This window comes from Xiphophorus maculatus, chromosome 22 (genome assembly GCF_002775205.1).
Source record: "Xiphophorus maculatus strain JP 163 A chromosome 22, X_maculatus-5.0-male, whole genome shotgun sequence".
NCBI classification, from domain to species: domain Eukaryota; kingdom Metazoa; phylum Chordata; class Actinopteri; order Cyprinodontiformes; family Poeciliidae; genus Xiphophorus; species Xiphophorus maculatus.
In genome coordinates, this window is record NC_036464.1 from 14,786,692 (window position 1) to 14,812,625 (window position 25,934).

The window sequence follows — 25,934 nt, forward strand, 5'->3', positions numbered from 1 at the left end:
ACTCCACTTCAGCTGTGGAAACATCTCAAAAATGAGGAAAGAGATCAATTTTGAGCTCCAGGGTAAAGGCTAGAAATGCTTAGGTAAAGGTGATTTCTTGGTTTTCTATTTTTAATGAGTTTGCAAGAATCTCAAGCTTTTTTCACATTGTCATAATGAAGTATTTATATGTAGAAGTTTGAGAAAAGAATAATGTAACACAACTTATATGTGAAAGCGTTGTGAATACTTTCCAGATGCATTGTATTTAACCATGTTGTACTCAATCTAAAAGTAAAGCACACAAACAAGTCAATTGGAAGACAAATGATAAAAACTATTTGTTGTTTATGACAATAACCATTAGACGGCATTAGTACAAAGTATTTTATTGTAAATGTTTAAAATACTACAATAGTGTTGTGTTTGTGATGAAAAGGCTAAGTAGTAACAAAAATAAATACATCTGCACCAACAGATATGTGATGAGCTACCTTTGTGGATCTTACCGGTTACATCATTTTTAAGATTTTATTTTCAGCTATGGACTGTTGAACTCACATTCTAACCTTATACACATTTCCTCACAGTGCTTGCAAGAACTTAAGGCTTAAAGCATCAGCCTTATCGTGTTATAATATAATGGAATGGCCGTAATAAAAATATACATGTACTCCTTTACTCCTTAACATTTCCTTTTTAGTAAAAAAAAAAAAAAAAAAAAAAAAAGTCTTAAGTTTGAAAATCACATCAGTTTTCACAATAACTACATTTCCTATAGCTGAATTTTTACTGGTTTTATGTGATGAAAATAGAAAAAGATACATGTATGGCTGCTCAACCAGGTGTCAGTGCAGAAAAGCTGACTGGGCCACTAGGCGTCATGGACCACAGGACAAATTGCAAGGAAGCGATCAAAGCTCATCATCTCTTCCTCCTCTGGTCATTTCACTCTGAGTTTATCCAAAACAACAGAGGTACAGCTGATATTTCAAGGCAGATTTTACAGAAGGAAAACTGCTTTAGTAACAGAATGTATCGATACCATCCTCAGCTGCTTTTTGACATCATGCAATGTTAAAACCAAACCGTGTTAGAAAACAACCAGCATACAGGGAAATATTTTGTAAGACTTCCAGAGAATTGTTTCAGGACAAACACAGAATTGTCGCTGAAATTTGGGATTCTGTCAGTGTAAATGCAGTTTTGGATAAAAGCAGAAAAAAAAAAAAACACAAACAGAAATTTTGTCTCTTAATTATGTCCAGGAAAGAATAAGCGAGATAAAATTCCTCTGTTGTAGATAAAACAAAGTGCCAGAAAAGTTGATCCTTCATATTGGTTGGTCTACTCTTGTTTCTTCATTTCGGCAGGGTCCTTTTTCTTCCCCCTGTAGTTTAAAGCCTTGGTGGAGGTGAACATTTTCCACAGTTTCTGCCAGTGTGGAGCTGTGCTGAGATCCACAAGTTTCATGCCAGGGTTCTTTGTCTTGGTTTGATTCTGGGATAGAGCTGTTTGAGAACACATGCATGTCAATAATGCAAACATTTCACTACAATTCTTATGTTTTAAGATTGATTGTAGAGGCTCGTAACTGACCCCTAGCAGGTTACGAGGAATGTAACCCTCCATGTCGCCCAGACGGGCCCACCACCAATCGATCTCATCTTCATCCTCTCTGCGAACAATGGTCATGCAGTCTCCCTCACGGAAAGACAGCTCATCTGGATTTTCAGGTGTGTAGTCCCACAAAGCATAGACCACACCTCTGTTCATTATTCCCATCTTCTCTTGCACACCTGAGAAGTCAAGTTGACACAAAAATAAATAGAAAAAAATCATATCAAGCAGCACTTTTTGTCAAGAGAGCAAAATCTACAAAAAAAATAACATGTAAGAAGGCGGTAACAGCCAATATTAAAAAACAGTTTTTACTGACCATAAAGGAACTGCGAGCACTGAGTGTAACCCTCCTCCATCTCTTCACATTTATCTGCTGCAGTCTGCATGTCACTGTAGGTCATAGCGAAGACAGCTGCACCTGACTCCACCAGAAACTTGCACACTTGTACGTTGTTGCAGGATGCAGCACAGTGAAGAGGAGTCCTGTAAAAGGGGGGTGGGCAAAATGATCAGAAAAGGTTAATACAAGTAGGTACAAATAACAGCTACAATCATTTCTACATCAACTAACTCGGAGACGGTAAACCTACCAGCCATCACTATCTGCAGCGTTAACGTTGACGCCAAACTGGACTAAAAACTTGACAATCTCCGTGTGTCCAGCACACACAGCGTTGTGTAAGGCTGTGATGCCTTCGTCGTTGGGCTGACTGGGATCCTCTACCTGAGTTGGGAGAATGAAGAGAAGCATGATTAACAGTTTCTAAATGGGGTGAAACTTAGAACTGGACTCTCAGCTTCATTGTATTTGCTGTCATAGAACCTCCTTAATTAGGAAATGTTGTCCATGTTGAAGAAAATCTGACAGTAAAGGTCAGGGTTTGCTAACTTTACACAAAATACAAAGTGTGTTGTTTACGGTCAGTGATACTAACTATGCTAATATACTAATTGTGGTAAATCTTGAGGTAAGATACTAGAGACAGCCTACAATGTTAACTGTGTTTAAACCCTACTGTAAAATATTAGTGACATCTTGTTTGACTGCAGGTGTGTAACACTGACTGCTCTCTCACACAGTGTGATACAATCTGTGCCAAGATCCGAAGATTAGCATTTGCTCTTACAAGAAAGGAAGCTTAAGACAACTGCTTCGTTGCAAGAAATAACTCTAACAATCTAACACCATAATATGATTTTATGGTGTTAGATTGTTATATCTAAAAATGTTATTTTTGAATGAATGTTGCTGGGAAAATGAGTATGTTTATGATCTGGGGAATTTCCACATTTTAAGGTGTTCAAAAAATAAAATAGAACAGAACTATCATTTCCTGTATTGATGTGTATCAGCAGCAAGTTAGATTGTAAATGGAAGCATGCATATTTACACAAAATGTAAAAAAAATATAAAAACAGAAAAATAATAAGACACAGGTGGAATAAGGGTAAAGTCAGTTATGTGCATTTCAAAGGATTTTTTTCCCACATACATATTGATATACAGTATATATATAACAAGTGTTTTGCAATTAATTTCAATCATTTCAATCAGAATCAACTAAAATCTGTAAATCTTTACAAAAAAAAGTGATCAGAAATTATTCACAGAATCTGATTAGTGCAGCTCTAATTTTACAGTCATGGGATATTTAAATATAGTGACCATTAACTTTTAACTCAATGCCATGAAAGGTTTCTAGCTCAAACCCAAAGTAAATAAAATCAGGGTGGGGGAGGTGGGGACAATAGAAAATGTTTCATTTGGTGGAAAAAGGTCTTACTTCGTAGATGATTCTCTGGACCAGGTCGAACTCTCCCTCCAAAGAGGAGTCCAGCAGCAGAGCCAAAGGGTTGAATTTCACCCTCATGCTGTGATCGATGCGTTCCGAACCAGGCTTGCGCAAATTAGTCCTCTTTCCCTAAAAAAAGTAGTTAGGATTTTATCATCATTACAAGTAACTTCAAACAGCCATCATGAGTGCAGCTTGTGTTGCTGAAGCTTCTACTCTCAGTCTGCTCAGGTCGCTTGTGGATCAGGGCAGTAAAATGTTTTTCCAGCTCTGTGTGCATGTTAATCCAGGTTATAAGTGAAAGCGCAGGGAAAAAAAATATTTTGTCCTCCCTTTGTTATGCAACCTGATTACGAACAAAAGTCCTTTAATTTTTATGCTGGTTATAGAGGTGAGAAAACTGAACTAGAGGGAGGAAAAAAATGGGTCATACTACTCTTATCCTACTGATTTGTTCTTTCAAAACCTTCCACATCTCCATGAAAACCGCTTAGCACGTCTTTTTTTTAACAGCTTAGCAACAACAAAATACAAATTAGTGTTTATTTTCGAAACTGAATATATCCTCTTAGTGTACAGGACCCATTTTCCAGAAAAACAATAGCAGTGATTTACAAGGATTTCTGGTTATATAACAATGTCAGATCAGTTCACCTCCGCTGACCAGCAGAACTTGCACAAACTCACTCATGACTTGCTCTTTTGGAGATTTGAAGGAGTTTTAAAATAGACCAAAGAATAACTGAATGCTTTAGAAAACAAAACAGATGACAACAGAACATATGGAAAAAGTTGCTTAGGATGATGACAGTTCGTACCGGAGGCAGCGTGACCTGTCCAGTGACCTCAGGCGCCTTCATGTTAAACGTATCCTCTCCCAGGCTGTCCTGCTCCGCTCCGCTGGGGTACGGCGGCGGGGGGTACGGGGGGAACTCTTCAACAAAGCTTTCGAGAGGTGGAGGAGGCAGAGTGGGCATCATGTCGTCCACGCCAGCAGGGGGTGGCGGAGGGAAGAGCACATCGTCAGGTCTGGGAGCCGGATGGGACGGAGGAGGGGGTGGGATGATGAGCTCACAGTCTGGAAAGGCTGAAGGTGGTGGGGTCTGTTCGGGTGTGGCTGGAGGCAGGACGTTGGAGCCGGCGGAGAGCGAAGGCAGTTCTCCTCTCTTCAGAGCCTGACCCATCTCTGATTGGGGGACTTCTGCGATGCTTTGTGAGTTCTGCACATATGGCCCCGCAGGTCCATCTCCCACCTTTTCTGTTTCTCTGGCAAAAGCTGGAGTGGTTGGCATGGTAGCGGCAGTCTCCATTGCTTTTAGGGTGGTCTTCTGATAGCGTAGCTTCTCAATGTTGGGCCCTCCTGGACCCTCTGGCTCAGTGATGGAGCTGCGTTTCTTTAGGGGCCTCGGGGCATTGTAGAGCTTCTTTCTGAGGGCCTCCAGGTCACCATCGCTCTGGTGCCTGTAGGGGTTGGAGATGAAGGGGAGCAGCTTGGTGGGGCTGAGAGGACGGGGGATGCGCTCCGTTTCTGGCTGGGGGTCCTCAGACACGCTGGGACTCCCACTGTTGGTCCTGACACTGTCAACCTCACTTTCAGGGGCTGGGGAGCGGCGCTCCAGGTATGGGTTCTCCAGGTGTTGGGAGCCTCCACTTGGAATCACTGGTTTGCCATAAACTACAGAAAAATACAGGAAACTCACACTCAGTTTGGTCATCAAGAGACAGGCTGTGTTGTTGCTGGGAAACTGTTATGCTCACAGAAAACCACAATATTTTGAACTAGATGGAGGTGGAGTCACATCATTAAAGCCTTAAGTCCTGGATTTAGTATTCACTTTTCCATAATTATTCTAATTTATTATGATGCAGCCATAATAAAAATGAATAACTGTGAATATTCTCACCACTGGAAAACCCGTTGGGGCGGGTCTGAGCCCGGTTGAGGGCTCCCTGGATCCCAGACTGGAAAGGCTTTCCTGAACCAGACTGCTGGGTGTACATGGAGTAAATGGAGCGAGCGTCTGCCGTTGACGGCTTCGTCAGGCTGCCGTCTTTGGAGGACGGAAGCTCTGGGGTGAAAGGTCGGACCGTGGCTGCAGGTGGAGCGTCCTGCTTGGAAGGCAGCGGGAGCGTCTGGCTTTGAGAGGGAGGTAGAGGGCTGCGGCCCATGGTGGCCGGCGGTTGCTGGCTGTGGGGCTTCGTCTTGGGGAAAGTGCCCGTGTTCAGCCCCTGCTTGCTGTAGGGAACAACGCTGGGACCTTTTGGTTTGGTGGGAACAGGAGGGGGCACCTTGACTGCGGATTTTGGGGCAGACTAGAACGTTATGGAAGAGAAGGAAAACCTTTTAGATGGAGGAAGCGTTTCTATCGGTTAACACTAAACCAGTTTTTCTCTCACCTGTGCGTCCCTGACCAAGTCTTCGCTGCTCTGGTTCTTGCGAAGGGAGGCAGAAGGAGCTTCCGTCGGCTCAAACATCGAGAAGGGGCGCACCTTCCTGTCTCTCTTCAGTTCAGATTCATCTGATTATAGAGTAAATTTATTTATTAAAAACGACAGGTCAAAAGGTTGCCAAATCAACTCTTACATTTTTCTGGAAAGAATTTAGATTCTGTGTGTAGTTCTCTTACCTTGTTCTATGTTAGAGTTGGAGTAAGAGGTCATCCGTGGCAGTGTTGAAGCTGGGCCGGGACCATTGATCTTTGGATCTTGACCTGAGGAGCTCCAGTCTGCCGGCTTTCCAGGCTGCAGACCTGAGGAGGAGTGAGGAGGAGGAGAGGAAGGATTGTTCAAATAGTACAATATTCCTGACATAAATAAAGAAACCAAATAAACCACACTGAACTAGAAATGGGGAAAACTCATAATAAAACACAAAGTTCAGACAACATCTCCCTGCTTATGGCTTGCTTTTGGATGACTGGCTAAGACTGAGCCAATGGCCAAGTATGTCTGCAGTCAGATGAGCCATAAAGCACGGAGCACTTGCTTCTAGCGAGATTAGCATCACAACGATGGGAAAATGAGGATATTTCCATAAGACTTGCAGGAAACCAAATGAAGAAGAGTTGTACATCAGTGCACATTGTGCAAACAAGAACAGACTGAGTTTGTCAGTCTGTTCTGACTGTCAGCTCAAGTGAAGGTTATGTATTTGTTCCAACTGACCCATTTAGAGATGCAGAGAAAGAACGGACAAGAAAAAAAAAACTCAACAAGCGAGATTTGCGCAAATGGCAGAACAACACATGCCAAGCTATCAAAATTATAAGTAACATCAAATGAAAAGTATCTAAAATCTTTCGACGTAATAAAGAAGTCCTGAAAGCACACACGCACACAAACATGAGTGTGTACCTTTTCTTTTAGCCCGCAGCTCTTTCAGAGGCTTAAGCAAGAACATGGCTTCTAACGGAGATGAATTCAAAGACAAGAAAAGCAAAGCAGTCTTAAACCTTCAGGTTTCTTTTGCTCTAGACATGATGTTGGCCGAGCCCAGGCACTGGCACCCCTGAGGGGCCATGCGGCGAGCAGCGCAGCCTCCCGGAGACAGAATTATACTTTGCTCTACACTTCGGACGCTAGGGAAGAACTGGGAACAATTGTTTATTAAGAACAGATTCTTCTTTGTCCCCGCCCATCCCTCTCTCTCTTTCTCTCTCTCTTTTCTTACCATGCTGCACATCAACCCACCATGCAGAAGTAATTGCATGCAACAAGACAGACTGGAGAAAAAAACATGTTGCTTTCACTGCCTTCATGCTGTTTTGCTACAAACGGACAAATATAGGTTGATGAGGATGCAGCAGGAATGCGAGAGTGTGATGTTGCTGATATTTGATCCTTTTTTTTTTTTTAAAACATTTTTCACATCTGATGAGATTTAATTTTTATACAATGATGTACACAGATGGTCTATTATCCACAGATGAATGGATAAGAGAGTGACTCAAGTGAATCTCATTAGATAGTGCAAAGCATTGTTTAATGTTGCACTGGTCCAATGGATTTTCCCGACTGTAAAACCTCACTGGGATCTGGACACACGACACTGGAGCCTACAGGCAGAGGCTCTCACATCAATGTAAACCAAGAAAATAAACAGATCCTTCATAAGTGTTGAATCAGTTTTAGATTTACCCAACTGAGCTCATATTTTTTGCGAAGCTACAGTTTATTTTATTTTTTTTTACAAAGGCTTAACAGCTTGTTTTTGTTAAAAGCAAAAGCGTTACAAAGCCTGAAAAGAAAAGTCTTTATTTCTGCAAAAAGCTTAAAGTATCGCTAAGGAGATCCAAGCAAACTATTGTTTAAGCGTCATCATCATTACTTTAGTAGTGAAAAAAATCATAGAAAAACACTCCCAAAGTCACTGCAAATCTTAGCCTTCAGAGATTTTCAAGACAGTGATGAGAAACTGTTTGTCCTTAAAATAAAATCAGAAGTAAGAGATCACACCAGACAGTGGATGAGGAAACTGGCTACCTTCTGAGCTCAAACTGACATCACACTCAGCAGGAGTATCAGTCTGCTCTGCTGCTTCAAGAAGCAGGACATTTTCCCCAGACAAAAAAACAACAAAAAAAGGGCAAAATAGGTTTTTAAGCATCTCATTAATGAAGGGCTTCAGTTCAGAAGTTGCTAATACAACTGTTTGTAATATGTATGTACAGTATATGTTGTTTATATAATAAAATAAGACAAAGCAGGTAGTTACTGCCAAGTCAGCCTAGTCAGAGGTTCTCACCTGCACTAGCCTTGCTCTGGGAGTCGCTGCCTGGTAGAGTGGCAGTGCCGTCTGGGTAGCCTGGTTTTACAAGCAGCTCATGCCTCGACGGACCTCGGGGCAAGGTGGATGACTGGATGTAAGGGCCGACTGCTGCCACACGAGACGGACCAGACTGCGGCCCAGCTTGGCCTTCAGAGGGCAGCTGTAGTATTAAGCAAAGAGAGGAGGGGAAAGAAAGGGAGGGAAAGACAAAACAAGACAGCATTTATTAGAACTGGTCAGAAGAAGATGGAACAGGATGGAAAACAGAGAAAATTCAACATATGAAAACCTAAATAAACATTGTAACAGAAGAAAAACTAATGATTGAAATGAGTATAACAAAAAAGGGAAAAAAGGAGATGCTCTTTTCTGACTTGAAGGTGATGCTATGAGATGTTAACTTCAGTGTTCAAGACGTGGGGAAAAAGTATTTTACCACATTTGAAATCAATAGGAGTGGATTTAAACCCACAAAGGAGTTTGTTGAAACAACTCATCACTGCTTAAGATTTTATTCAGGGTGTAGTGATGAGGCTTTTCTAAACTAAAGATGTGCCACCCAATAACCTTTTCAGACCAATGTCTTAAAAACTACAGGTGCAAATGACAATTGTCACATCTGTGAAGCAACTGACTTCAGGGTGGATACAAGAGCTGATAGTCCAACAAATTAACCAATTAATATCAATTTTATATACAGCAAAAGGGTATAATATTCTGCGACAATATCATATTAAAAATATTTCTAAGTTGAACAGATGTTTTACTTGTGAAATATACCCAACTTATTTGATCTGAAGTATAAAAACAGACATTTTAAAATCAGTCATAAGCATGAAAGCAGTGGTTAAAATTGATTTAAAAATAATAATAATAATAATAATAATAAAAATCTTTTCCAGTTTTCTAACACCATAGACTAAATGAATTGGCTGAAATTAATTCTTAAATCAAAAAGTGATCTTTTGAATTATCAGCCAAAGCTGACCTCTATAAGAAAATTTACATGCTTCAAATGTCATGCTGGAAAGTAAACTAAAACAAACATTGATGAAATCACCTGTGTAAAAAAAGTCATGCTTCTTAGTTAAAATAAAAGTACAGCTGCAGTACTAATTTAGTTACCTGACGGTGAGCGTCTTTTGAAGCCCTCTCTTTAGCAGGATAGCCATTCTTGAGAAAACAAAAAGCACAAACATGCAAAAGCAGTTCAAAAGACCAAATAATCCTTCCTGTTCAACGTAATATTAGCCTCTTTGTGTTCTCTAGAGGGAAAAAAATGTAACCAAGATCATGTGGGACGACTGAGCATCGTTCTTCAGCCAATTAGTGGGGACGATGTCTGTCAAGTAGTTGGAGGAAAATGTGGCTTTGGGTGGCTTGTGTTTTTGTGCTAGTATGAAAGGGGATCACTCATTATGATTCAAGGCAGGCTGTGGGTGAAGCACCTTCTCCCTAGGGCCTATTCAGGTTTCCATTTCTAAAAACGCAGAGACACACACAAAACCGCAAACGCTTCCATATACAAACCCTAGTTTAATAGAAATGTCAAGACGGTTTAAACAACAAGCTGGGATGCTTTAATGCAGGCTGTATGTTGCTCATTAAAAGCTTTTAGCAAAACCTCGGGATATGTGATATACCAACGAGGTCATTTATTATTTATACTCCAACATATAGGCCACTTATAGAAACAGCAGGCTGACAGCTTTTATTTCTACAAGACAAAGTTACACATCAGGATGGTTAAGTGGATTTTTGTGCATTTATTAAGTTATTGATTAGACCTGAATTTGATAGAAAAAGAAAGTCATTTTGAGAGGCAAAAAAAGAACTCATGTTCAAAAGGATTTAAATGTAATTTTTAAAAACATGAGAAAGCTGCAAAGCATAGAGGTACAAAATAGGCACATTTTCATTCCACACTCTTCCACCGTAAAGCAGAAGTCAAATTTTATTCCTCACAGTCAGTTTTACAAACAAGTCTGTTGACTCCCAATTACAGTCCCATGGCAACATGTGTACAAAACAACTCCTGGAAGAGGGAAGAGCGGAGTGGAAGAGCAGGGGGAGGCGAGGCAGAACATTCAGTACTTTTACTGCCAACAAGATGATGCCAAACAAAAAAACTCAGCCAGCCAAATTCTAACAAGTATTATATATTTCGGCTTTTACTTCAAAAATTAATCTTAAAAACATAATATAATATTTGTAAAATGGTCATGTTTCTTTAAGAAAAATGGTTGCTCTTGTTTTTTTAAGAGGGAGGCCAGAAAAGATAACATCTAAAGACATTCCTGCCTGCCTGCCTTGATGACAGACTGCACTCATTTCAGCTCCCCTGTTGTCAGGACTCGTTTCTGCCAAAATGAGACTGTAGAGTGGGACGGGGAAAAAGTGAGAATGCAAAATGCAACTCTGTCCTAATGATCATATCATTTTATTCCCAAATAAAGACAAATCAGGAAAACAAATCGAAAAAGAATTGATTTGTATGGCTGGGGAGTTAAATAGTTCTCCCAAACAAGATAATACGGTCGGGTTGCCTTACATCATGGCTGATCTCTGAATAATGTGGCGTCTGAGGCTTGATATAAAACAGAGACAGAAACAGTCTTACTTTAAGGCCACTAGGGGAAGATCTGTGACAAATAGGATTTTTGATAAACGTAGCTGCGTTTCCATTATAAATGTGTGCAAATCTTTGTCCATATTCTGCTAATGTTGAAAACACACAATTTTATAGGTGCAGTGTTTCAATTAAATAAGAAATGAAATTAAAATCTCATGTGAATAAGCTTGGTCACGCAATAAGTCCTTATCCTACCTACACCTCATCCTAGCACAAAAACTTTGAAACTGCCATGTTTCCATTAAGCGAACTTACTTTTATGATCTCAATTTGAACAATTTCATGGTTAATGGAAACGCAGCTCACAACAAGCACAGCAAGTCAAAGATGGAAAAGGAAGGATTTGGAATGTTGAAACTCACAGGCAAGTTCTCCTTCTGCTGAAGAGCTGCTTTCTTCTTCCACAGCCGGTCTCTGAGCTCACTGATCCGCTTGTCCATGGCCGCCACTTCCAGGTTGCGCTTATTTAGATTCTCCCTCTGCTGCTGGAGCTTTGAGTTCTGATCTTGATTGAGCTTGTTTCTCAGCTGACCCGTAAGGCAGACCAGGCAAAATAAGAATCATTATTTAAGTACATAAATTATGCTTGCTTAAGTTTTAATCATTTCAGTTTATTTCTGCACACCTGAAGCTCCTTGTAGAGGCGGTCCAATTCTGCCACTGAGCTTTGATTGTCATGCATGTTTTCTTTTTTGCCGTTTTTAAGCGTTTCTAGCTGCCGGCTGAGCTCCTCCACCTTGGATGCGGCCATCACTAGTTCTTTCTGCTTCTGCTGGAAAAGGTTATTCATTTGCTCGATTTCTTCCACTGCAGAAATGGAGTGAGAGGAGAAAGAAAAAGATGCAAACAGAACCATAAGAAACTTTCATTCTGAGACGCCCTCTCAAAAACAAACACACAAAAAAAGTCTCTAAGCTCACCTAATTTGCCATTGCTGACACGTTTCTGCTCCACCTGGCCCTTGAGAGCCCTGACCTTTTTGAGTCGCACTTCCTGGTTCTCGATATTTTCTCGGAGGCGCTGGAGCTTCTCTTGCTCAGACGCCTGCTGCTGCTGACGCTGCTCCTGTTGCTTCAAGTAACGCAGCCGCTGCTCCTGAAGAGGGGAGATTAAGAAAGTGTTACAGGGGCAAACATCACACAGTGTACTCTTGTAAACTTTACATCCATTTCTTGCACACTTTGTTTTGAACACCACTGGAATAATGAAAAGTAAACACCGGTCTCTGGCCAGAGCTCCACCAGCTGCATCATCAGAAGCAGAATCCCCAGACGGATACAAACTGTTAAAATGTTTCGCACTGAAAACATTACTGACTTAATACAGCTGCAGTTTTTAGATACATTTATGTTTTTGTTTTATCTGCGTATCCTTTTACACAATTCCATTTAGTGGTTACTAAAAACAATATCTCACTATATGCTTCACAGTTAAATGACAGGAGATTGATATTATTCAATGTTGTTAAGCAGTCAAGATGAATGGTGTTTAACATCCAAACATTCGTCAGCTTTTAATAGCTGAATTCTGTTAAACAGGTTCAATATTCTGGAAATCTTCAGGTCGTGTGCTGATGCTAACTTGTTTGTTGATGTGTGTGAAGTGTACATGCCTGCTTGGAAGCCACATTCTTTGGCTTCCCATGCCGTCCTCAGGCTTACACTAGAGCCTGGGTCACATGAGTCCAGAGCGTCAGGGAAGTTTTTACACATTACCATCATTCACTAAGTATATTGGAATGGAAACATTTTAGAACGGCTGAGCACCAAACTTAGAGGTGCTTAAATTACATTACAGATCTTTAAGAAAATAAGCCTAACAAATAAATCCAAACCAGGATGGGGAACCGGGTCATTCAAAACAAAAGGGAGATGTATTCAACTACCAGCAGAAAGTCATGTAGATTTTGTAGATACCAGAAACTTATCCTGCAATCATTAACAAACCAACCCAATATTATGTCGCAACCACCGAATACATTCTTAGTATTCTCAAATTCAGCAGTACATGCGACTTTTTAGCTCCATTCTCAATAATATCCCCCATCATTTTGGCATTTACTTTCATCCTGACCACTTCTCAACTAAATTCTTTCGACTCCTTTTCCCAGCACAGCTTTATGCACCTTGGAAGCGAGCAGCTGTTGTTGAGCTTCAATCTGTTGCTGCTGCCTGGAGGCCATCTCCTGTAGCTCGGCTAACGTCATATCCATCCGAGGTGTCGCCACCTAAGATGAATAAGGGATTCAGTATGGAAAAAAAAACAAAACACTGAATTAAGCCAGTAACATCGATTTTTAATTTTCATAATAATAAAACTGGTTTGTTTTAGATTCAACTATTGTAAAATCATGTTGTCCATCTTAAATTGTTTGTTTTACCCCATTCTCCATCCTTCGTTCAGGGGGAGCTCTCACTCCATTTCTCTTTGAATCCAGGCCTCTTGACCCTCCTGTGTGACAGACAGGATTAAAAACAAAAAAAGACTTCAGGCATTACAATCTGCTGTAGTGTTTCATTCAAGTAACCAATTTTTTCTAATTTAGTGACACCAAAAGACAGCAAACTGTGTAAAGCAGTGGCCTTTACGGGTAGCTGTGAAAAATGATTGGATCTTCCTCCTGGATTCTTGCCTGTTTGTGTCTCAAACAAACACACACATAGTGAAACACCCAGGTTTCTATAACACTGCAGCACAAAAGGACATGCTTCAATTAAAACAGACTGGCTGGGCTGCTCCTCTGGACAACCGGCGGGATAAGTACTCCTTGTAACTTGCAATAATCTTAGGATTTAAACGAATACGTAAGCCTCAGGGCCTGGGGACAAAACTGTATCTGTTCTTTTTGGATGTTTGAATTTTAATCGTAAAACTACGATTTGACAAAAAAAAGTTATTCCACTATTCAAGATCTTTATTATTTAATTGCTTCTAGGTTCACATGAACAAAAATCTGAATATTAAACCAGATTTGTTGAGTTCATATCTAAGTGTGAGGCACAACCGCGATTCAACGAACACATACAACCGAGTTTCTTTATCATATCCTTCCGGTTTACTGTTTTGACCCCATACAGTAATAAACACAGTGAACCAAAAAGGTAATCCAGGGCTTTATTGGAAGGACAGAGAAAAGCTTAGCTAACAGTGTGGGAAACAAGACCAGCAGATAACAGGAAAGGAAAACAACCACCTAATCCCATGGCTAGACTCAAGCTGTGAGGGGTAAAAGGGCTTAGTTGCGCAACCAGAAGCTGAGAAGACGGTCAACAACCAATAAGATACTTCCTGTCATCTTAAGAAAACAAAAACAGGCCGCAAAGATGACCAGGATTCTCTGCCTACCTGACCAGCTGCATATAGTCAGTCTGCTCCAAATCTACCAAGAATGGAGTAAACCTTAGGCTTTCAATGGCTTATCATTGCGTAATGTTAGCTCATATACTAAAAGTAAGAGAGACATTACTGGTAACTTCACAGAAACTCACTTAAAAATATCTTGTCTCTTTAAAGTAAACTGGTCTAGAGCAATCTTTGGTCTGAAAAGTTCCTAAATGACTGGACTTTTGTACTCCAGAGATTGCTGGAGTTTAAAAACTCCAGCAATCTCTGGTATTTAGAATCTCTGTGTCAAACATCCCTTGCACAATGGTGTTTAATTTGTAGAAGAAGTGATCAAATTCTGACACCTCTACTTATCTTTAATTTACAGACTGAAACATACCAGATTCTCTGCTGGGTGCGCGGTTGTGGCGCAGAAAGAAGCGCACCTCCCCTCTGTGCGGTTCCCATCTTTTGAGCACATCCCACATCCGCTCACCATCACCTACAGGTCTCTCTGTGATCAGAGGGCATCAGACGTTATACACAACTTACAAAAATGAGGAAAAAAAAGAGAGAGTATTAAAAAGCAGTTCAAGTTAAATGTGACAAAAACAAGGGTGGTCAAGTGTACATATGGTGTTTGCTTAGAGAATATTGTTTGACCTGCACTGAAAGGTGCATCCTAATAAGGTCTCTTGGCACAAACTTAACAAAAAAAGTGTGCTGTTCATTCTTTTTGGCTGACATGGCACTAAAGGGCTCATCAACAATTCCTGTGACATTTTCATCAGCAGATCTTAGCCTGTGTCATTGCACAAGGGGCGTCACATCGCAGTCAGGCAGAGGTCAATCAAATGATACGTAATAATGGAAGAACAGCCAAATAAATCAGCAAATAATAAATGCATAATTATTAGTGTTTCATTTAAATCTGAGCATCTTAAATCTAAAGTGGCCAGTAGAAAACTGCAAAATGAGACTGATGTTTCATTATCCTGAGATTTCATTTCAGACTACTTGTGGAAGTACTCGAATGCAATAATTGGCACTTGTCTCACTCTTATTGAAGCCTCACCATGGAAACGGCTCGAAAACCTTGCTACTCGAGTTCTGATTTTGAATAGTCATTACGTCTCAGATAGGGGATAGAGAAGGCTGAAATTACAACCCCCCGCCCCACTTCCACCTCCTGCTTTGGAGATGTAGGAGATATTAAGGTGCTTTGTTCTTGTCAGGGTGGTTATAGTTTCTACCTAATTTGCTTTGCAGATATATACTGAGATGAGCTCTTATGAAGCAACTCAAATGAACACACCATCTTTATGAAAACCAACTGCGAGGATAATAGACCTGAAAAATCTTCTGTTCTGGACTCACCAGATCCACGCCACATCTCGGATAAGTGGCAATCCATTTCCCCAGGCTCCTTGCACATATCCACCACATCTCGGCACAGTGTCTCCTTGGTAACGGGAACCTCAGAAAAATGTTGGTCATTGTTGCTGAGGTATACAGTCAAGAACATCTGTGCAAAGGAGGCAGAGGGAGGGAGAAGTAGTTAGCCAAGCATGCTAGGCAGAGAAAACTTAAACAGGAACATGAGAGTAAGGATCCTGGTACTAAGTGGAGCTGATGATGGCAAAGAAAACACCACAGGTCTGGGAACTGGAGCAGAATTCCCCTATGGGTCAGCTTTTCACAGTGAGTGTGTGCATAAAATGTCTACTTCCTCAACAGCAGTATGTCATTTCTATGCTCCGTTCATCTGTCAGCAAGACGAAAAGAAAACAAAAATGTCCAGAATTCCATTTAACTTCACACCATTGAACTTAGCTCCAACTAACCCTTGAGAGAGATCCCTCAAACACAACACAGGAAAACCAGCTCTACACAGCTAATTCTAGAAAAGCTTGATTTGTAGATCAATGTGTATTATGGGAAAGATGTAAAGTTATCACCTACACACATCTGGAAGTGGCATGGAATATGAAAGCCTTCAGCTAATACAGATAAAAACTGATTCTATAAACTGATACAGAAGTGAAGCGTTCCACTGGCACAGAGCTCAAACACAATCCCTGACGCCGACTATATAAATCCACCAAATTGCTATTTTTATGTCACAATCTTTTATTAATTTATCTTTGCCGTTTATTTTTTTTTTACTTTTTAACAACAACAACAGTTCTTAAATGTTTTGTGTTTGAGGAGAGGACTGTCTATAGTTTGAAGAGCTACTTGTGTATGTTACTGGACGCTGCTGTAACCTTATCATTTAAGGTCTATCATTAAATGATATTTACCATCTTTTAATGGCTGGCTATGGTTGAGCTACGGTTTCAAAACAAACATGGTGGATGAAAAGCACCTGATGTAGTTCATAGTTTACATAGTCTGAAGTTATCTAAACTAACATAGTAGAATAATAAGTTAATGACAACTAATCGGGTTTTCTTTTATACCACAGAATCACAAGCACGATGAGCTTCTAACAAGCTGGAAGCTTGAGGATTGAAGCTAAAGTCTAATGTGAAATGAAAAAGCTTCTATAAAAACAGTCTTACCTACATTATGGAAATAGGTATAAGTTTGAAACTCAAAAAGAAGAGAACAAACAGTTCTGACTCAGTCAGAACACAAACTAAGGTTCTTGAGTGAATGAATTGGTGCCAGTCTCTGATAATTGTACCACAAAAACTGGTTTACAGTGACAGCGCAAGGAAGAGGGGAGAATAGCATGCTGAGTCAAAGGCCCTGACCGGACCGGACTGCTTCATAAAGATGTCAGTGAAAAGACTCCATTGACAGAGATGGTGAGTCATCATTGTCAGCACAGAGAGCATCATCCTTTCCAGCAATGTGTCATGCAAACTATTGTAACCAGATTTAGCCTTTTATTCCTTTTTAGTGAAAGATCACCCTGTAGAACCAAGGTGGATTTATAGCTGCTTGGTGATTCTGACATGGTTCTGCTCAACGTGACTGAAAATTACTTTAAGTCCCAAATTGTCATTGTACAGTAAAAGGTCTAAATTCCAAGGAAGGAATCCAAAGCAGTTCACAACATCCCAGAAGACATACAGCACATGACCTGCCTGTGTAAACATGGTGGACTGACAGAGAGAGGAGGTGGAAGAATCAATAGGAGGAGAATAGTGTTGGGTGGCAGTTCCAACACCGAAAGCAGTTATGAACCAGGGCCAACAGTGACCGGGCCCAGAAACCTTCTGGATGAGTTAGAACTTTATCATGCACCCTGTGGATGAAGCCCTCAAATGATAGTTACTTAATTTTTACATTCACATAAAGAATTTGTGTTAGTTTTATAGAGTTTGTATTTTTTTAAAAAGTGAAATCAATATTATATGTACATCGCAAAAAGCAAATATTTTAAAAAAATATTTCACGTTATTATAGATTGTGGGTCACTTGATGATAAAAAAAAAGTGCTATATCGCCTTGCTACGCATGATTAAGAGAAAAAAAAAGTACCTGGAGTCCCTGTTTTGACTGAGCTGGACAAATTGAGAGTATTAAATATTCATAGACAACACCAAGCAAAATGAAACAGCTCAATAACAGCTTGATGGTCCCACTGCAGGGCAAATTAAAAGCTACTCTGCAGATAACCAGACAGCCTCGCTAGCTTCACACAGCTTTAAAGCAACTTGGAGCTGGGCAAAACTAATGCAGAGTGAAAACGAAAACATTTGGCTGAGACTTGCTTCGTTTGCCTTCCGTCTATTAGATATGAAGCAAATGAGCGGATCAGAAGCTGAATTGCACTTCCTTCCTGTCAGAGATTGCCCAGGAATGCAGAAGGTGCATGCAGCCTCTGCTATTCTCTTAAGGCAATAGACTGCTAATTCTATTACAGCATCAGCAAAGTCAAAGCCATTTCCCAGCACTTGGCGATGGTATGACAGTAAAGAATTACAAAATGAAAATGACTGCCAATCTAAAGAAATGTGCAGCCTGTCCTCTGGCTATCTAGAATTGAAGCAGCTATAAGGCAAGATCACTGGGGATATATCACAGGGATTATGTTAATCTGCCATATAAAAATATAGCCACTTACCAGTTTGCTGTCTCTGAGACACAATAGTAAGCTTATTTTCTCAAGCAAGTACAAGAGCAATAGCCTATACCTTATTATACATAATATAATATAACCCATATATATTATATATAACTGATTTATATAATATATATTATATAATATAATCCAGAAATTCCTTATCTGGATCACATTTCTGTACCTGGGTTAAAGGTTAAAGTTGTAATAACTTGGACAGAACAAAACCTCACAGTCTTGGAGGTCAGCTGTAGGACCTCTCTCTGCAGGAGACAGAAAGGATTGGGTGTATTTTAAAGATGAAAGGCTGCAACATCAAAACCCACGGACAAAAGGTGCTGTAATAAGAACACATCTAGAGGAACAGAAAGACTGCAGCTGGCAGTGCTTAAGCTCCCTGTTGAAAGGAGCTCAAAGGCTCCCAAGACTGAAAATCAAATATGCACCATCTCAATTTTTCTGCGTTACTGTATTAAGACACTATTTTTTTTGTCAGTGTTTCTGCCAAGAATACAGTTACATAAGGTGAAGCGGCTGTAAGGCTGAACAATAAAGTTGATAAAGATGTGATTTATGTCATGTTCTTTGTGAGTGCATGCAGGGTTTTGTTAAAGAAATGTCAATTATTACAGATCTAAACAAGACTTTCAATCATGTATATGTGGCACACTCCTTTGTAGTCAAAAAAGACCAACTAGTCTACAGGATTATTAAATAAATTACTTCCAACAATCTTAAAAGTCTATTAATCCATCTGCTCCACCTCAGAACCTTGAGAGTCAATTCTATTGCCCTTCATTTCAAGATCATAGTCCATTAGCTCACATATTGAATAAGATGGATCAAAACGGTTTGTTGTTTTGATCTCTGGGCAGTTTCACAAGGTCCAGAGATACACTAATGACAGGGCTTTAGTATAACTGCTCTGCAAAAGCAAAGTAATCAGACCATCAAAACCCATCCAGTCACAGATGACCCATAATTTGTGTCTTTCTTAGACAGGAGTTATCGTGCAGTTTGAAAACTACAGAAATTTCAGAGATCTCAGAGAAAAAGGCTTATGTGACAGTATTTTTTGTATAGAGTGTAGTGTAAGAGGTAACACATCTGTGGAGTCAGACGTGTGTTTAAAATGAAATATAAACATCCCTGATATTATTTATTAAACCCATACTGGTTGCAGCTGACAGTGTCCAGCAAGAAGTTCCAAATACTTTCTATTCAGAAGTCTCAATGTTTGTGATAAAACCCAACACCAAGGTCCAGTAATTGTTTTCCGTTTCCATGCCCCTGCCACATCCAGCTGCTCAGCAGGCTAAAAGAGTGACGTTAGATTTATCATTCCTCTATGAAGCAAATGAGAATAATAAATGCTGTAGGTAAAATAATTTAAATGTGAGAATAATAATAAAGCATATTATGGTTTGTGTTACATTTTTCAAGACAACGCCAAATCACCTTTTACTTAGACACGATATAAATATTAATAGCTCCACTCCGCAGTTGTGTTGTCACATTAAAAGAGCATGGAAGTAGTCCGCAAAAGGTTTAAGTTCAATTAAATACATTGAGATTTACTACTATTTGTACCCAAGATGTTATCTAATGCCAATTGGTGAATAAACTGATTAAATAGGAGACATTAAGAGGCATATTTACAGCTGTAAAAGATAACGGGGGGGTTATAATTTAACCCATCTCTAAAGCTTCTTCGCTTTACAACATCCATGCTTTCAATTACTCTCAAAGCCAATGAATCAGCCACGTTTTGTTGATGAAGTCACCTTTGAATTCAATATCTATGGGATTCTAACACACTGCAGCAGAGTTGGGGTGTGTATGTGTGTGTGCGTTCCACAGTTCCAAAAGTTGACTCACTTCCAGCATAGCAGTCCTTCAGAAAGGTGAGGCAACAGAAACCCTCCTAATGGCTTTCTGCATTATTTCTCTTCATCTCATTCACCTACTCACTGGAAGAGCAGGCTGCACAAGAGGATGAGGCAATGAGCCAGAAAAGGTCAGGAGTAACAAACTACAGACTGTATATGGAATCCAAACATCCATTTGCCATCGTTCAGCTGCAGCATTTAGAAAAAACAAGGAGGGATTTATACAACACTAAAACAAACTGTGCCACTTCAGTCTGAACAATCTCTATTCATGCTCTGCACTGCAGCACTCAGCCTATTCCTTGATTATCTGCGCTCTTGCAATATCCTCCCCTTTCTGGTCTACATGATGAGACGGTTCCCATTTAGAGGCAATCTGGGAGATAAAGGAAAATGGAGTCGAAACTAAGCAGAGGAGAATTATTACTTTTTGTGAAGATGCCCTGACTGCTGAACTAAATGATTCTGAAAAAGACAGAGGTCACAGGAAACAAAATTACTCAAATGGTCTTGAACATGACTATTATTATCAATACATAACAAAAACCTTTAGCTTTCAGAAAATAACCTACTGTATGAGTAATCATACAATACTAAATATCTGACGTCTTTTTAATTTATGCAAAATATGATACGCTGGGGAGAACGGGGGAGATGGACTTAGCTATCACTATTCCCTGAAAACTCACTTAATGATGCCCTTGTGGCATTTAATCTTTCATATGCAAAATTGAGTAAAGAAGGCAAACTGTCGACTGTAGGCTAAAATGGCCTTTCCCGCTGCAGGAACTATTCCAGTTTCCAGGTATAACATCTTCATGGACGATGGACTGAATCCCAACTAAAGTCTGTAGTAGAAGAGTATTCCTTAACACACTTATAGCCAGTGTGATTCCAAACAATCAAAAGTTATTTAAAAAGACCATTTTAAGCAGTGAATAAATAACTAATAATATGAGAGGAATATTTCATTGATTGACCAATTAAAAATAGCAAAAGTTAGAAATTTAGTCAGGGTTTTAAAGAGTGAAACTAGTCAATAAAAATCACAATAAAATAAAAAAAAGCAAATACATGCAGAACAAATTTACATCAAATTTTAAAACAGAACAGCAAAACATAAAAACAAGCAGAGTACTGAGCAATAGACGCTGGCTGATATAAGTTTAGTTGATATAAAATTAGTGTTCGCAAACCTGGCAAGCGTATGCCAGTTTTACAGGTGGGGAGTAAACAATAATAAAAAAATAGTTATGTTTTAATTACTGGAAACAAATGATTCTGAGTCTGCAACCAATGTCCAAATGCTAATAGCAGCTTTAAGTATTATGAGTCATCTATGTTGTGGCTGATTTGGTTAATGTTGTAATAGGACGAGGTGTACCTTGAGAGGTTGTTAAACAGAAAGAGAGCACTGCAGGCCAATAAGAGTCCAAGTTTTTGTGTCACAAAAAAGGGTGATATTACCATTTTATTTCATAAAAAGATTATGTAAATTCAACAGTCATTTTTGTCCGTTAGTCCATGTAATGTCCTAGTTTATCAGATGGTGTAGTTGAGAAAATACCACAACTCTTCCACAGAGTTAACAGGAATGTAGATGTCAGGGCGAAACCCTTCTCAGGTTTTTATTGACACAAGCAGCAAAAAACAACTTCCTGAAGTATGACTCCCCTTTCTCACAATCTGCTACAGCAGATAGTGTAACTGAGAAATGGTAAAAATGTGTGATGGAATAATGATAGCCAAAATATGTACACAAACATATCAACTATCAACTTAAAAATCTACTCACAAAGCACTTTTGTCATGGGAGAGAAATAGGAAACCGACAGGATTTTTTGCATTTGTAAAACAAACCAAGTATTTTCCATAGCACATTATGTTCTTTAAATTTGTTCTCCAACAATTGTTCCTTTAAATTATCTTGACAAAAATGATTAGTCAATAAACAAGAATAAATTCAAGCCTAAATGTAAGAGTAACAAATAGAAGCTCAACAAAGCTGTTTAAGCAGAGATAACCGCAACTCGGATGTAAATGAGTTACACGATGCTATGGTTCAATAAAGGGGGCGAGTGTCCCTTATCGGAGTGCTGCCATGGCACAGGGGCACAAACAATGTGGTTTCCACCACACAGTGTTAAAGAGCTCCTTTGCTTTATTGTATTCCGGAAACAGTCCCACCCCCTACCCCCATTTAAATCACAACCAGCAATTATGCCACTGCATTCTCACTCCTCCCCAAGCCCCGGCCTCTACAACCTGGGTCACTGGTTGGTGCTGTAATTTAAAAAAAAAAAAAAACAATACCTCCCATCAGAAAAGAGTGAACACAGGCCATTTCTCTTTTAATCAAACACAGGAAACCGTATCTCATCAAAACACTTGCAGCATCCATCCATACTATTGGGGGGAGAAAAGAGAAGCCTGTCGATAGAAACAATGTGGACCTCCTGCCCTTAACAAGCTGAGATCGTTAACATGACAGGTGTTATTCAAATTCAACTCAGTTGCCAAGAAGGATACGCTAATCAAGATAAGAGCTTACGTAAGATCTGTTATGATGAGTTTATACAATCAACATCACTCTGTCTTGTACAACATGTTACTCAGCAGTAAGCCTCATTCAATGTAAAGCAAACTTTAATTAATAAAAAAGAGATTAAGAAAAAAAACAATTAATACAGCTTATTGCAAGCTGAAATCTTCTGGCTTTACTTTAAAATCAGACAGCCAGAGTGAAAAAATGTTCCTTCTGTGATATAAATTAAGCAGCCAGACAATTAATTAAAAATAACTCAAAGGCTGTTTTGATAAGAAAATAATCATAGTAGTAACGTTATTACAACACAATGTCAGAGGTTGCCAGACGCCAACGTCAGGCAACTTCTGGCAATGTTGTCTATTAACACATTCCTCATGTTCACTCGAGATGAGGGATTACTCTACAGTTAATGATTATTCAATACATTTAGATGGACTTCTTGGAACTGGGATGTGTGCAATTTAAATTTGTTTATATGGTAGGATGTATTCAACTAAATTATTATATATTCAACATAAATATGTCCTGTCTGACTTGTAAAATGCTTTGAGATGACAAATATATTGGCAATATATCAACACATGATGTGTTTTCTAGCATTTATGACAATAGGTGAATAAAGGTAAATGCAACTTCAACTATCAGCAAGGCTGCAGCATTTGCTCCAATTATGTGATGGTGATTTTTCAATTGACTGCACTGACTCTTCTAAATACTTTTTCCTCCCCATTCCTGTTGGCATAACAAAATTGGGTTTTAGTTACCCGAAAACAAATACTGTTTTATATCAACCTAACAATGGCCTATTTAATGTTTAAGTATCTGTATACACTCAAAATAAATAATTAAAAAAATGTTTAGTTTAATTCAAATTCAAAACTTTATTAACCCCAAAAGGAAATTAAATGTTGCTGTAACTCATTAATTCAAATTCTTCAGAGTAAGAGTAGATAGTGATGGCTGTTAGCAGGATAGATCTCTGGTAGTGGCCTGCAAGTACTTAACTGATGTTTATGTTGACAAATTGTGTGTGCATAATGTCCTTGTGACAAAAATATTCTGTCACTCAACCCCAAAAACAGACATTTATTGTAAACACTATAAAGGTTCAACACTCAAATTTGATTTGTTGAACATTTCATACAAGCATCTAAAACTTATTTTCATAAACAATTTCCTGTGATTTTGGAGCAACATTTTTACAGGTTTCAGCATAAACTAGGAAACATCGATCAATTTCTGCCCTAATTTCTGAATTAAATGTAACATTTTTATGCTACATTCTAAAATATATTTTTAAAAATCATTTGTTCTGACATTTAGCACCCTATAAAAATATGCCCATCATTATTTATCAGCTTGAAATTTCAATACAATTTTTCCTACATAGCTGTCCACTTCTCTTTCTACATGCTTCAAGGAGGTGCTGAAAAATTATATTGCACTGCAGCAAAAGCAATGGACCACTGATGATGAACATGATGATAGTGATGACACGGCAAGAGTCCAGAGCTAAGCTTAGCCTTTGCCAACACCACTTGGCATATGCCCCCTGCTCTAGTATATGCTCAAAGAAGAATTAATATCCAAATACTGACAATGCAAATGCTAAAGCTTCTGTAGTTAGGCTCTTCAGATGATCACTCTTCACAAGTATGGGTCCTAAGGGAATAGACTGATGTGGGTTTGTACACTACATATCCTAGGAAGCAAGTTACGTCCTCTAGCACACTCACAAGCACCGCTGACCGCAAAAATACTTAACAAAAGCTTATGAAGAAGCTACACCATCAGTTTACTACGTGAATTTAAATACCCTGCTGATTCACAACGTAAGAACATGACGATCCTACTGTAGGAAAACAGACACGATATGTTACAGCACAGCGTTAAAACTTGTGTAAATAAATCCAATCTTACCGGCATCATTTTAGCTTCGTACCGCATTTAGCTAACCAATCCAGCATGAATCCCCACAGGCAGTTTCGACGAAAGCGTTGAGACTGGAGAGCTCTTTAATCCCGCAGCCTAAACCTGACAACAGGCAAGGCTACTTTCTCTAGCTCGAAGCTCCTCACCTCCGCTGAAAAAAAGAAAGAGGATACTGTTTTTTTGTTGTTGCTTGTTTGGTTTTTTTTAATTATTTTTTTACTAACATATGTAAATATGAAGTAGAGTAATGTTAATGGAATCCAGCGTCGTGGACTTGTTGCTACACATAACACGGCCTTCGGGACAAAAGTTTCCGTTGTTAAGCGAGCATCGCTGTAGAACTTTGAAACAGCTTGTAACTGCTACAAAATACCCCCCAAAAGATATATATAGAGCATAAAGAACAGAACACAAACAAAGAGCGGAAAATATGTTGGAACAAAATAATAATTCTAAATGTCTTACTTACTGCTAGATGCAAACGTAACAAACCCGAAACTCCGCTGGTTGTCTGCGTTGCTCAACAGCTCGCAGCCGATCCCAAAGTGACGTAGCCACAGGAAGTTCATTCCACTTTGGAATTCAGACTCCGCCCCCTTTCTCTGGAGCTGAAGACACTCCCACTTTTATGTGGGACAGAAGAGTTTGCTTCTGGTCAGACGTGTGTGTGGGAAAACCACAGGATGCTGGCAGGAGGTTAAACTTGTATTGGACCATTAAATGATTTATGAATTGAATGGGAAAATAGCGAAAGGTTTTGCTCTCTTGAAGTGACGACTATAGAATGTAAAATTGAAGCGTGTGGGAGCCTGGCATGCAAAAACATTGTCTGATGTTGAAGGCTATAGAGAGTCAAAACTGCTAAAATGCATTAAGTAAGTCTTTGCTAGATGATTTAACTAAAACTAGAAATATGTACGTTAAAATCTAATTATTTAATCACGTTAATTTGTCACATTGTATGGATCATATTAAATAGAATACTTGTTACTGCTCAGAATTAAATCAGTAAATGAAAAAATTATCTATTAAAACTTGTATTGATCCTGTATGAAATTCTAAGAAAAAAAAGTAAAAATCCACCAGTTCACCGTGAAATATTTGAATTGTCTATGGCTTATCATATTGAGCATTGACTGATTAATCTTCAAACTATCCCCACTGACACTATCTTTAGTAGAAATACATAATTCCACAAATGGATGATAAAAATGTACTTAAAAATTGTATCTGATTAAAAATGGAAATAAATTAAGAAGTTAAACTATTAAATATATCAATTGATAAAAATACATAAATTTGATTAAGGTACTACTAGCAATGACAACAACAACAACTCTAATAATAATAACAAGGAAACAAAATATAATT

General features: G+C 39.1%; 1 protein-coding gene across 3 annotated transcripts; it reads right to left on the bottom strand.

Annotated features, from left to right (window-relative positions):
- Positions 1-352: 352 nt before the first annotated feature.
- tp53bp2 (tumor protein p53 binding protein 2) lies at positions 353-25,109 on the bottom strand. 3 transcript variants are annotated; one of them, XM_023327607.1, is made up of 21 exons: positions 25,033-25,109; positions 24,552-24,714; positions 15,497-15,644; positions 14,520-14,633; positions 13,176-13,246; positions 12,921-13,022; positions 11,716-11,890; positions 11,421-11,602; positions 11,158-11,322; positions 10,715-10,750; positions 9,289-9,336; positions 8,140-8,323; positions 6,023-6,145; positions 5,793-5,914; positions 5,300-5,708; positions 4,214-5,070; positions 3,387-3,524; positions 2,193-2,326; positions 1,919-2,085; positions 1,579-1,778; positions 353-1,490 (listed from the first exon to the last, which is right to left on the bottom strand). In XM_023327607.1, exons 2-21 carry the CDS (start codon positions 24,576-24,578, stop codon positions 1,449-1,451), a joined length of 3,444 nt encoding a protein of 1,147 aa, XP_023183375.1. In that variant the 5' UTR covers positions 24,579-24,714; positions 25,033-25,109; the 3' UTR covers positions 353-1,448. The 3 variants fall into 3 exon arrangements, with proteins under 3 accessions (XP_023183375.1, XP_023183376.1, XP_014325201.1); XM_023327608.1 differs by having other exon boundaries at positions 25,029-25,102; XM_014469715.2 differs by lacking the exon at positions 10,715-10,750.
- Positions 25,110-25,934: the final 825 nt, after the last annotated feature.